The sequence below is a fragment of the Zea mays genome, chromosome 1 (assembly GCF_902167145.1).
Source record: "Zea mays cultivar B73 chromosome 1, Zm-B73-REFERENCE-NAM-5.0, whole genome shotgun sequence".
NCBI classification, from domain to species: Eukaryota; Viridiplantae; Streptophyta; class Magnoliopsida; order Poales; family Poaceae; genus Zea; species Zea mays.
In genome coordinates this window covers 184078641-184091407 of record NC_050096.1, presented here as the reverse complement: position 1 = coordinate 184091407, position 12767 = coordinate 184078641, and the positions used below count along the sequence as shown (strand labels likewise).

The following is a 12767-nucleotide window of genomic DNA, read 5'->3' as shown; positions in this document are numbered from 1 at the left end:
TCGACTGCGTCGATAACAGAATCCTAAAGACGAGCAAGAGAGACCGTAAGCGGCAAGGCCGACCGAGCCGAGGGACTCCTACGCCTCCGGGATACGGATACCTCACTCATCACCTTCTATGAAAAGGTAGCTCACGCTCGGATAAGCGATTCTGCTACTGAACAAGTCCTAACGCTCGAAAAACTTTTCTACCAAAACAACTTTTCGTGCTTTTCGACTATATCGATAACAGAATCCTAAAAACGACAGGAGAACACGTAATCTGCAAGGCTGACCGAGCCGAGGGACTCCTACGCCTTTAGGATACGGATACCTCACTCGTCACCTTCTGCGAAAAGTAACTCACGCTCGGATAAGCGATTTTGCTACCGAACAAGTCCTAATGCACGAAACAAGAGGAAAGAAAACGCAGCTTTATAATCCGACAACAATAATGTTTAGGCCTCAGCGGCCGCAAAAGACATACGCATACTTGAAAGGGAAATGTGCCCTTGGGCCATTTCTAAGTATTTTGGTGATTTAGTGCCCAACACAGGTGCCTAATCGTAAAATGGTGGACAAAGTACAAATCAAGGATAAAGGTATGTTTCTCAGACTTAGTACATTGTTTTATGGACTAATGTATTGTGTCTAAGTGCTGGAAACAGAAAAAATCGAGTTGGAGAAGAGATGGCTCGAGCAGCCAAAGTCTGCCCAGTCTGGGTGCACCGGACTGTCCGGTGGTGCACCGGACAGTGTCCGGTGCGCCAGGCTGGCTTGGGTAAAGTGGCTGCTCTCGGGACTTCGACGGCGGTGTATGGCTAAAATTCACCGGACTGTCCGGTGTGCACCGGACTGTCCGGTGGGCCGCTCACAGGCGAACTCGTCGCTCTCGGGAAACCATCAACGGCGTACGGCTAAATTTCACTGGACTGTCCGGTGTGCACCGGACTGTCCGGTGAGCCAACGGTCGGCCGGGCCAACGGTCGGCCGCGCAATCTGCGCGGGACACGTGGCCGAGCCAACAGCTAGAAGAAGGCACCGGACTGTCCGGTGTGCACCGGACATGTCAAGTGCACCAACGGCTCCCAGGCTGCCAACGGTCGACTGCGCTGTTTATGGAAAGAAATCGGGCACCGGACATGTCCGGTGTGCACCGGACTGTCCGGTGCGCCTGTCGACAGAAGGCAAGATCAGCCTTCCAAGAATGCTCTCAACGGCTCCTAGCTGCCTTGGGGCTATAAAAGGGACCCCTAGGCGCATGGAGGAGAACACCAAGCATCTCCTAAGCATTCATAAGCACCAAGACATCGATTTCGCGCCTTTGATTCTTTGCGATAGCGATTAGAGCTCTAGTTGAGTGGTGAACTCATTAAGTTGTGTTGTGAGCTCTCGTTGCGACTTGTGTGCGTGGTGTTGCTGTGATTTCTTGTCTTGAGTGTGTTGCTAATCCCTCCCTTGCTCCGTGCTTCTTGTGAATTTCAAGTGTAAGGGCGAGAGGCTCTAAGTTGTGAAGATTCCTCGCAAACGGGATTGAGAAAAAGTAAGCAAAACACCGTGGTATTCAAGTGGGTCTTTGGACCGCTTGAGAGGGGTTGATTGCAACCCTCGTCCGTTGGGACGCCACAACGTGGAGTAGGCAAGCGTTGGTCTTGGCCGAACCACGGGATAACCACCGTGCCATCTCTGTGATTGACTTCTCGTGGTTATTGTGTTTTGTTGAGATTCCTCTCTAGCCACTTGGCAATTATTGTGCTAACGATTAACCAAGTTTTGTGGCTTAAGTTTTAAGTTTCACAGGATCACCTATTCACCCCCCCCCCCTCTAGGTGCTCTCAATACTTAGAATAAACTGTTCCTGCAGGCTCAGACATCGGTAGGGGGGAGCGGCACGCTCGGCGTCATTTCCACCCTCGGCAGAATCTGGCCCGGCCTCAGATGGCGACTCGGGCGGAAGGATCTCCACCTCGAAGGAGGAAGCCAGCACCGCGCTTGGGCCCTCGACAGCCGCGTCAAGCCTCTAGACCTCGGCTAAGGCAGCCTCCTCATCGTCGGGTAAACAGTACCCCTCGCTGACCCTCTCCAGATCCACGTCGTAGTGGGAAGCGAGTACGGCGAAGGCCCGCCTAACGCCGTGGTGCAGCGCCCCGCGGAGTCTGCTACGCACATGGCCGCCCAAGGCCCGTAGGTGACTCTGGGGGGGAGCTACCCAAGGGGACATCGTCGAGACCAAAGGCCCAGCAGAAAGCCGAGATAGCTTCGGACATGGCCACGCGCTCGGCCTCCTTCCGCTCAGCCGCCTCAGCAAGCGCCTTGCAGTTCTTGACGGACTCGTTAAAGGCCGTCTCGAATGCTGCAGACAGCCAGGCAACATTCTTCAGATGCAAGGAGAACAATGGAGACAAAAACAAAGTCGCAAAGCGGGCAAAACATACCTTCGGCCCGAGCGGACGCCTCGGCTAGCCGCTCCGTAGCCTCAGCCAGCTGACCCCCAAGGGCCTCAGCCCGGCTCACGGCCTCGGCAGCTTGGCTCCAAGACTGGCCCCGCTCGCCGATAGCCTGGCCGAGCTCCAGCTGCCGTTGCCGCATCTCCTTGGCCTGGGAAGCCACCTGCTCCCGGGCCGACAAAACCTCCGCTCGTGCCGACGCTGCCTCTGTCCACGCCGCTGTTGCCTCCAACTTCAGCTCGTCGCAGAGCAACCGAAGGTCCGCCACCTCGGCGCTCCGTTGGGCAAGGCGCTCATTGGCCTCGGCAAGCGTGGCCTGCTGGGATCGCAGCGACCTCCAAACGTCGCTTTTGCGGCGAATGAACAGCGACTTGGCGGTGCTCACGTCCGTGAGCTCATGAGGAAGGAAAATGAGATGTCACAAAAAATGCCCTGGTCACGTAAGGCGTACGTCAAAGTCCTTACCTGGAAAACCCTGGGAACGTCCCTGGAAAGGGTTTCCATGGTCGACCGAAGCGACCTCATCGCCGCCTCAGTATACTCGCGGAAACTATCCCGAGCCTTCTCCTCCAACTCATCGTTAAGGAGGAGGAGGGGCTCCGTGGTACCGCGGCCCCAAAACCGGAGCGGCTGCCCGCACCATTCATTGGGATTGAGCTGTGCAGGGTTAAGGTCGCTGCTCCCCAGGACAGGCCACGGTTCTACACGCTCGTCCACCAAGGCATCGGGTCCCCCTGCGGCCGACGCGTCAGGTACCACCACCGTCAACGTACTGGGCCTCTCCTCGGCTAAGGTGGCGGACCTCCGATCACTAGTCTCGGCAACGATGACCGCACTCTCCTCGTGGCCGAGAACGGGGAGGTCGGGAATGACCACGGGCGGTGGCACCTCAACCATCCCAACGTTGGCAGCGACGGGCGGTTCCGCGGGCGAATCAGCGACTGCCCCGGTGGGAGTCGATGCCGGCGCCGACGACAAGTCAGGAGGACTCGGGGCCGCGGCCACGTCAGCAGCTTCCCCCGGCATGATGGCTGCTCCAACAGGGGGAGGTCATCCTGAGAGGCTTGCCCCATGGCAACTCGCGTTGCCTGGGCCCCCCGCTGGAGGGCGCCTTGTGCGGAGGCCAACCAACCGGCATGGCGCGCCGCAGCACCGGCCGCTGAGGCCGGCTTCGTCTTAAGGGCCTTCGTGGGGGCCAGACCAGCCGAGCCCTGCCTTCGCTTGCTGAAAGAGAGAGACGACAAGTTCAAGACACACAATGAAAGAACCAAAATAGAGGTACCCTCAGATACTTACCCGCTCCGGGGCAAGGCCAATCGTGCCTGAGGGGAGGCCCCTCGGGCCCCTATCCCCGCAGGCGCTGCCAAAGGTTGCCCTGCCGCCGGCTTCGGCACCATTTCTGCCTCGGACGCCTAAGGCGCCGAGGGAGCGGTCGGCCTAGGCGTCGTCACGACGGCCGAGGGACCTGCCTTCTGTGCAGCTAGCGCGGGCACCTGCTTTTGGGGGACAGGCGAATCGGCCTGACCCCCTAGAGTCACAACAACCGTCTCGGCCAAGGGGTCAAGTACCCCCTCGGCCTGCCCCTGCTCCTCGGATTGGGACCTTGGTGTCCCGACCCCAGGCGCTGATGGTGCCAGCCCACTTGGAGGCTGGCTCAGCGACCCCTGGCCCAGCCTCAGGTCTGGGATGAGGCCAAGACGGGCCGCCATGTCGTCATCTTCGTCGTCATCATCATTGTCATCATAGTCGTCGTCAGGCGTCTCCGGTGACGACTCCCTCGGGAGCCCATCCCTCGCCTGCCTCCGACGACGCTTCTCCAAGGCTTCCCGAGCTAGCATCCTCTCTCGAGCTCGGGCCTTTTCCGCGTCCTTCTTCTCCTTCTCCTTCTCTGTGGCAAGCCTCCGCGCGGCTCGGCCCGCCGCATCCTCTGGGACCGGTGGCCGGACGGGTTTATAAATCCTCAACCCCTGGGGACGGACAAAAATCCCAACAGTAAGAATCGAAGGCACATAAAACTCGGTGCAAAACAGGAGAAGGACCGGGCGCTTACCAGGGACACATACCCACGGTCGGGACACATCGCGGGCTGGCTAAGGGCGCCAGCATCCGGCCTCCCTACCATACCTGCTACCCGCTTGAGGAGGTCGTCGGCGGAGAGGGGGGACGAGGACATCCGCGTGCCCCCCAAATTGGCCCCCAGCTTCATCTTCGCAAGCCGCAACCGCCGCTCTGCCAGAGGGAGCACCCTCCGACGATGGATAGCAGCGACGACCCCCGCAGCGGTAAGGCCTGCATCTCGTAACTTCTGCAAGGCCTACAGAATAGGCTGGAGCTTCTCCTGGTTCTCGCGCGTGGCCCCCCAGTGCCAGTTAGTGTCGGCGGCGGTCACCACTCGTTGAGAAAACGGCGGAAGCATCCCGCCGTCGTTCCGGAGATAAAACCACCGGTTCTGCCACCCCTTGTTCGAAGATGCGAGGGAGGCAGGGATGTACTGCTGCGCGCGCCCCGGCCTCAGCTGGAGGGTGCAGCCACCGGCCCGCACCGTCATACGGACCTTCTTCGCCTCCGTCGTCACGGCAAAGAACTCCGCGGAGAAGAGATGGGTCCACAGGTCCCAGTGAGGGTCAATCCCCAAAAAACCCTCGCAAACCGTCGTGAAGATGGCCGCTTACGCGATAGAGTTGGGGTTGAAGTTATGAAGCTCCACCCCGTAGTGGTGCAGGAGCGCCCGTATGAAGCGGCTCGCTGGCACTCCAAACCCCCGCTCATGGAAGGGGATGAAACTGACCACATACCCCGGCGGCGGAGTCGGGTCAGCCTTGCTCACGGGGGCCATCCACTCCGGCTGCGGCTCATCGAAGAGGGGAAGGAGCAGACCATCGGCAACGAGGGCCTCCAGATCCTCCACAGCGACAGTGGAGAAAGGCCACGGGTCACGTGGCGGAATGACGGTCACCTTGTCAGCCATCACCGAACGGAGGTGGTGGAGGTGGAAGGGATGAGGTGTGTGGTTTCCTTTTCTCTAGCTGCTCTCTTAGGTTGCGGAAACCAAAGCAGAAGGCAAGCACAAATGGCAGGGTAAAGAACCACCACCGGCCCCTCTTCCGGGTATATAAAGGCCCAGGCGAGGTCCACCCAAGGCTTCGCCCAAACCCGCCGCGGAATTCAAACTCGAAGGTGAAATGGTTTTTCTGTTCCTTGAAAGACTCGTGCACGTGCAACAGACGCCCCGCGAATCGCCCGTCCTGTCGCATTATTTCCCTGGCAGGACAAGCGACACCTCCGGCAGGCGAAGCGGGCGCCGTTTCGTCTCCGTCATGATGACCGCGTCATAAAAGGTGTGCCACATTATTTAAATTTATATCCTTTTCCTCTCTCTCTCTTGCCACAGGGACCGGGAAAGGGGATATTACGAAAAGGATCCTTCTCGGCGAAGGAAACGGGCCCGAGCCCTCCTACTGATCAGGGGTTCGAAGGTTGTGCCCTCCGGGGTTCGGCGACCGCCCCAGAGCACTCGGGCTCCGAGCCCTTTACTGATCAGGTGTTCGAAGGCTGGCCCCTCGGAAGGGTTCGACAGCCGCCCCAGAGCACGCAAAGTCAGGGATGACCCTGGGTACGTCCGTTACATGGCCGAGGCTCGGGCTACGCTCCTGAGGTACCCTAGGACATTTCCGAGACCAGTGGGAACGATTTGTAATGGAATCCCACCGGAGGGAGGCATCGAGCCCTCGGATCCTATCGAATGGGTCCGGGTCCAGCAAATCACCTGCAGGTACTTTTGGAGCGCGCCTCTGGGCCACTAGCCGACCCTTATCGAACGGGGCTTGGGCGTCCACTCGGATTACCCGTTAGCAGCTCACCGGAAACACCATGTTCGGTGCCCTCCGAGGGTAACATGGCGCTTTCCCCCCTTCCTCCTCACGGAGAGGCGACGAAGGGGCGTACGATAAAAGTCGAGACGGTCCTTGATCGTCCTCTCGCTCCGTGCAGAGGCTCGGGGGCTGCTCTCGCACCAGGCTATGGCCAAACCGTTGACCACGTCAACAAACCAGCTTGAAAACTTGGAGCCTGACCGTGCACCCGGGCTGCAGCCAGGCTGCACGAGGGAACAACAAGGCTGACCGAGGCATCACAAAACGGATTAAGACCTTAGAGGAGTCAAACCACTCCTCCGAGGCCTTGGGGGCTACACCCGGCGGGTGCGCTCGCGCGCACCCACCGGAACAAAGCATAACCGAGAAGGGCCGGTCCCCTTGCGAAAAATCCGGCAGAACCTCCAAGCGAGTACCTACACTCTCTTGAAGGCTCGGGGGCTACTGTCGGGTATCGTAATTAGGGGTACCCCCAATGCTCCTTAATCCGGCTGGAAAACATCTTCAGAACAAACCATAAACAACCGATAAAGCGCGGGCTTCGTCTACCAAGGGACGCCACCTCATCCGAGCCCAGCCTCGGGCAAGGGTAGTAGTCCCAGACGAATTCACGCCTCGCCCGAGGGTCCCTTCATTCAGCAGACACACCCTCGGCACGCCCGAAGTCCAGCGCAGACAAGCTTTGTCGTACAGCAACCTCGTCTGAATCGCCTTACCAACCGACCGTATCGCATGCGCATTTAATGCGGGGATCACCTGACACCTTTTCCTGACACGCGTGCCTCAGTCGGCAAGGTCGAAGTGACCGCAGTCACTTCACCCCCCTTTATTGACCGTTCTGACAGGAAAACAGCGCTGTTCACCCCGCTCCGGCAACTGTGCTAGCCACCAGGGAAAGACTAACAACAGTTGCGGCCTTCCCCGAGTTTCGGCCTCGGGCGCAACAGCGAGCTCCGCCTCGCCCGACCCCAGGCCTCGGCCTCAGCCTCGGCCTCGGGAGAAGGACTCCGCCTCGTCCGACCTTGGCCTTGGGAGAAGGGATCCACCTCGCCCGACCCCAGCCTCGACCTCGGAGGAGTCGCCGCCTCGCTCGACCTCGGCCTCGTATCAACTACGCTACTGGGGATCCATCATTACCCTACCCCTAGCTAGCCACCTCAGGCTACGAAGGAACAAGACCGGTGTCCCATCTAAGTTACTCCGGTAACAGGTAATGATGGTTCCCCGCGTGCGCCCGTAACGTCGGGTGCTCTCAAACCCCCTACGGAAGCAAGGAAACGTCAGCAGGATCCCTGCCGCACCGCCAGCTATGCTTCTACAGGGCTCAAGGCACTTCTCCGATGGCCACGTTGGTACATCTACAGGGCTCAAGGCACTTCCCCAGCGGCCACGTTATTACATGTACAGGGCTCAGGGCACTTTCCTGCCAGCCATGTTAGCTCATAGCTACACCCCCATTGTACAGCTGGGCATCTCCTTACATCTATAAAAGGGATGTCCAGGGCCCCACGGGAGGGGGGGGGGACAAAATGCGCGACGTATGAATACACGGACGCACGACACAGACGAGCGGAGCCAGGCAGAGTAGGAGAGACGCGGTAGAGGCAACCCCAGACAGCTCGCCTCAAGGCCGAACCCTCTCTTTCTCTCTCCCTCGTTCTCGCTATCCCGCAACGCTTGTAACCCCTACTACGAGCACCCCGGTGCAAGATAACATAAGCCTTATTTCCCTCTTGTGTTCCATCTTGCATCAACCCATTTGGGTAGGGACACGCAGCAACAAATTCACTAGTCGGTCCGGTTGAGGGTCTCCCGGGTCCGAAACACCGACATTATTAAACTTAAAATCATTTTTAATTAGTAATTAGTGATAAAGTTATTTTTAAATGGTTTCATAGAACATATTTTTTTACGGATACGGATAGTATCGGATGTTTCATGATTTTTTTATTCGAATGTAGAATCGGATAGAGAAAATTACTATAAATCGAATTCGAATACTTCTATTTGACATCCATATTGAAATTAAATACGGATACAGATATTCATATTAGTAGTTTTAGTGAATACAAATACGAATAATTCAGATTTCTTACGGATACGGATAGTATCGGATGTTTCATGATTTTTTTATTCGAATGTAGAATCGGATAGAGAAAATTACTATAAATCGAATTCGAATACTTCTATTTGACATCCATATTGAAATTAAATACGGATACAGATATCCATATTAGTAGTTTTAGTGAATACAAATACGAATAATTCAGATTTCTAGACATCCATTTCTAGCCCTAGTCTCTAGTTGATCATTATAATTTATAAATAACACCTTCCACCACTACACCTCACTTCGGAGGGTGTCCTTAGCAAAATATACCGAACAACTAGAGACGTTAGATCTAAGATGAGTGATGATGATTTAATATATACATCATGTACACCAAACTTTCTTGTACATCAGATATATTCTCATAAAATAGCAGCTACAACAATCAAATGACTAGCCTTAATCCAAACAATTGGCTTTAATCCAATGCTAGAGTTGACTTGTAAAGGATGACATGGTCTCCCATGGTGCAGAAGAACGAATTTCACGGAATAATCTAAATACTCATTCATTTGCTTTTGGCCATTTCTCTTCTTGCTCAAGAGTTCAACCCAAATTTCTCAACGTGGATAGTGAGCACATTTGACTGACCGCCATAGCAACCAGAGGAACACAAAGCGGCGACCGACGAGCCAAGCAAGCAGCAGAGCATGGACGCGGGAGAGGTGCGGCACTGGAACGCGGACGTCAACGGCGTCTCCATCCACGTCGCCGAGCGGGGCCCCGAGGATGGGCCCGCGGTGCTCCTAATCCACGGCTTCCCGGAGCTCTGGCTCTCGTGGCGCCACCAGATGGCCGCGCTCGCCGCCCGCGGGTTCCGCGCGCTGGCTCCCGATCTCCGCGGCTACGGCGACTCCTCCGTGCCGTCCGACCCCGCCGCCTACACCATCTTCCACATCGTTGGCGACATCGTCGCGCTCCTTGACCACCTCCAAGTTCCAACTCACAAAGGTGCCGCCTTTTTTCCCTGCCGTGCTCTTGTTTCTCACCTCACGATCGTGGGACGTGGGTGACTGAACCTTTTGGGCTGTGCCTGCGCGCGCCACCATCTGCCATATGGATGGATCCGTAGGTGTTCGTGGTGGGGCACGACTGGGGCGCGCAGGTGGCGTGGCACCTCTGCCTGTTCCGGCCGGACCGGGTGCGCGCCGCCGCCGTTCTAGGAATACCGTACTACGCTCGACAAGCTCACCCCATCATGGAGGTCTTCGCGGCGTTTGGCGATGGCTTTTACATAAATCAGTTTCAGGTGCTGACCCGATCTTCCTCAACCATGTCATCTACTTTGGCTGATTTTGTACTAGCAATTTTGCATCCATCAGTAAATCGAAATATTTTTTTTGTCGTTGCTGGATTGCACCGAACTGAAACTCTTGCTCTGATAGAGTAATATAGAACACAGAATTTGAAGCCGCTGAAGATTTGAGTAGCAGTTTACCTCATGCTATTTGAACAGTAACTGCAGAGATTTATAAGATTGATTTTCTGCAAGTGCTCTGATTTGATTGATCATATGAATTTATTTTATTTTTCTCGAACATGATCTGTGTGTCATTTCATTAATAGATAGAAAAATGGTTTAATTTCATAGGCTATCTTTGGAATTGAATTTTACTCTAATAATCATAATTTAGACACAAATTAATTAGGAATGTTGTTCTATGTGTTGCACTTCTGCTACAGGGAAGTGAGTCCAAAAGTGTGGTATAAGTTGCACATTAAAAACATAGCATGAGCATTTATAGAATTAATTTTCATCTCTCACTCGATAAATTAATGATAGACTTATATATTTATGTTGAGCACCATATTGAGCGGCCGGACGGTCCGGCCCTGAGGCCGGACGGTCCGCGGTCCGGACAGTCCGCGCCTGTGGGCCGGACGGTCCGCGCATGCGCAGAGTAGTTTAGGGTTCCGAGTTTTGTGCTATGTTTGTTGGCTAGATTTGCGGAATTAACCCGGAATCCAGTCGTGTAAAGGGTCCAGCCCCCCTCCTCTATATAATGAGAGGTCTACGGCCGATTTGTAAGGATCAATCGAATCAATACAACTTCTATTTCGCATTTATTTCCTGTACAATTAGGAGTAGTTCTAGTCTAGTTTAGGATTAGTCTTCCAATCCCCAAATTATTCGTCTCTCTTCGACTCTACGCCGATTAGAGGAGTCTAGGTCGGCCGGCCCGAGCCTAGACACCACCTAGGATCTCTCCTCCCCGACGGGTCCCTCCCGGGAGCGAGATCCAGGCGCCGCCGGCGATCTTCCGCCGCCCCTGCGCACGCGCGGACCGTCCGGCCCTAGGGCGCGGACCGTTCGGTCGTCAGGCAGGGAACCCGAGCTCCTGCACCAGGCCGCGGACCGTCCAGCCCTAGGCCGCGGACAGTCCGCCCTTGCGCAGAGAGCACCACCGCGCCTCGCACCAGGCCGCGGACCGTCCGGCCCCTGCGCGCGGACCGTCCGCCCCTGTGCAGAGGGCACCGCCGCTGGTTCTCTTGAGTAATTGGCGCCTCCGAAAAGGCGTCAACAATTTAAACATTAAAAGGTTATGAAATGCCAAATTTCAAACCAAATAGCCTACTCCATTAATAGATTCAAATTCCTTCGAGACGAAGGGATCCAGACTGTCCCAAATATGATTTTATTTGACGTAAGATGATGTGCAAGGGTGTGCTGGTGTGTGCGTGTTTGGTTAGATATGATTATTGTGCCTATGCTTGAGAGAATTCTTTAAGCTCAGCCATTGGGGGAAATGCAAAATTTCACTTTGAATCCTGGTTTACCTTATATTCTCTTTTCTTGAACGCAAAGGTTTACCTTATGTTCTCAAAATTGAAGCAGCAGCTCATCTTCTTAGGAAATAAAATAGGTCCAGTTATTTCAATATTTTTTCCAAACACCAAGTTGGTCTGCTCTAGTAGCTTCAAACCTTTCAAGTCCAGGGTCTGTCTCTTGCGGTTACGGCTGAGCTCTGTTTGAAAGTTCCAGATTCATATTTGCAGGAGCCCGGAAGAGCTGAAGCCGCATTCGCTCAATACGATGTTGCAACTGTACTAAAGAAGTTCTACTCCATTGAAATAGATGAACTCACTGCTCCTCCTGGAGTGGAGATCATAGACTTTCTCGAGGCATCTCCATCACCACTTCCTTGGCTCAGCGAGGAAGAACTGGGCCAGTACGCCGAAAAGTTTCGGAAGTCTGGGTTCACTGGACCCCTCAACTACTACCGCATGTGGGAGACGTAATTTCCTCACCTTGTATCCTATCCTTGTGTCTTGTTATTGCCTTACACACACTGTAGTATGTGATGTAGTTGTGAGTAACTGCAGGAATTGGAGACTTCTTGCACCCTGGAACGAGGCCAAGATTACAGTGCCCGTCAAGTTCATAGCTGGTGATAAGGACATCGGTGTCCAGTCCTTTGGGGTTGAGAAGTACATCAAGAGTGGGGAATTCAAGTCCACTGTCCCAGATCTTGAAGTCGCGGTCATTGAAGGCCACCATTTTCTCCAGCAAGAACAGGCCGAGAGGGTGAATTCGGAGATAATTTCCTACCTCGTCAGGTTTACTAGCCAGGAGGCATCATCTTGATGCTTTGCTCCCAGTTGAACCTGACCAGAAAAAAAATGATGTGCGATGGGACTCCATTTCTTTCTGAACTGAAAAGGTCTTGAATTGCCGAATAAAGTGTGAGTAGAGTTGAAAAGGGATGGAAGTCCCGTCCGTACTGTTTTCCACATTTGACCCGTCCGTTTTCGTATTTGTGGAAAAATCTAGAAATAGGACAGAAACGAGAGAGGATCTATCCCGACCATTTTTGCGGAATCCCGTTTTTTTCTAGATTTAACCCATATTTATTCCGTATTCAAGAAACCAAGATGACCCAATATGTATTAGTTTACAAACTAAAGCATCATATTTTAAAGTTATATATTATAACATAAATGGTCATTCTAGTCACCGGCTCTCCTCAATAATAAGTGGTCTAAAAGTTCAAACAACATCGATCGTAGCTATATGTACACCGCTAATAATCAAACAACAATTAAATGTTATCTTTTTATATCTATTTGTTTTATGTTATTGCCTTGCTAGTCAGTTATCAATATCATATGTGTGTCTATATTAAATTACGAGTTTCTGCTTAATATTTTCGCTCTCATTCATTTTCGTACACCTGTTTATTCCGCTCCCGTTTTCGTACCCGACTATTCTAGAATCGGTTCTGTTTCCGATGATATAATGTGGCAACCGAAACAAGATAGGGGTTGTTTTGTTTTCATCCCAAATTAAGTGTGAGCTAGGCATTTGCTGGCTTGATGTTACTTGTACGAATAAAAAGAGCACGTGACAAAAAAAAAACT

General features: G+C 53.9%; 1 protein-coding gene across 1 annotated transcript; it reads left to right on the top strand.

Moving 5' to 3' along the window:
- The first annotated feature begins 8724 nt into the window (after window positions 1-8724).
- LOC111589236 (epoxide hydrolase A) lies at window positions 8725-12118 on the top strand. Its single transcript, XM_023301309.2, has 4 exons — window positions 8725-9343; window positions 9481-9657; window positions 11406-11644; window positions 11733-12118. The coding sequence occupies exons 1-4, from the start codon at window positions 9059-9061 to the stop codon at window positions 11992-11994; spliced, it is 963 nt and encodes a 320-aa protein (XP_023157077.1). The 5' UTR covers window positions 8725-9058; the 3' UTR covers window positions 11995-12118.
- Window positions 12119-12767: the final 649 nt, after the last annotated feature.

Coding starts and splice junctions, on each gene's coding strand:
- LOC111589236 (XM_023301309.2), top strand. CDS start 9,059: ATGGACGCGGGAGAGGTGCGGCACTGGAACGCGGACGTCAACGGCGTC. Junction 9,344..9,480: donor CGCTCCTTGACCACCTCCAA/GTTCCAACTCAC, acceptor ATGGATCCGTAG/GTGTTCGTGGTGGGGCACGA. Junction 9,658..11,405: donor TTTACATAAATCAGTTTCAG/GTGCTGACCCGA, acceptor TCATATTTGCAG/GAGCCCGGAAGAGCTGAAGC.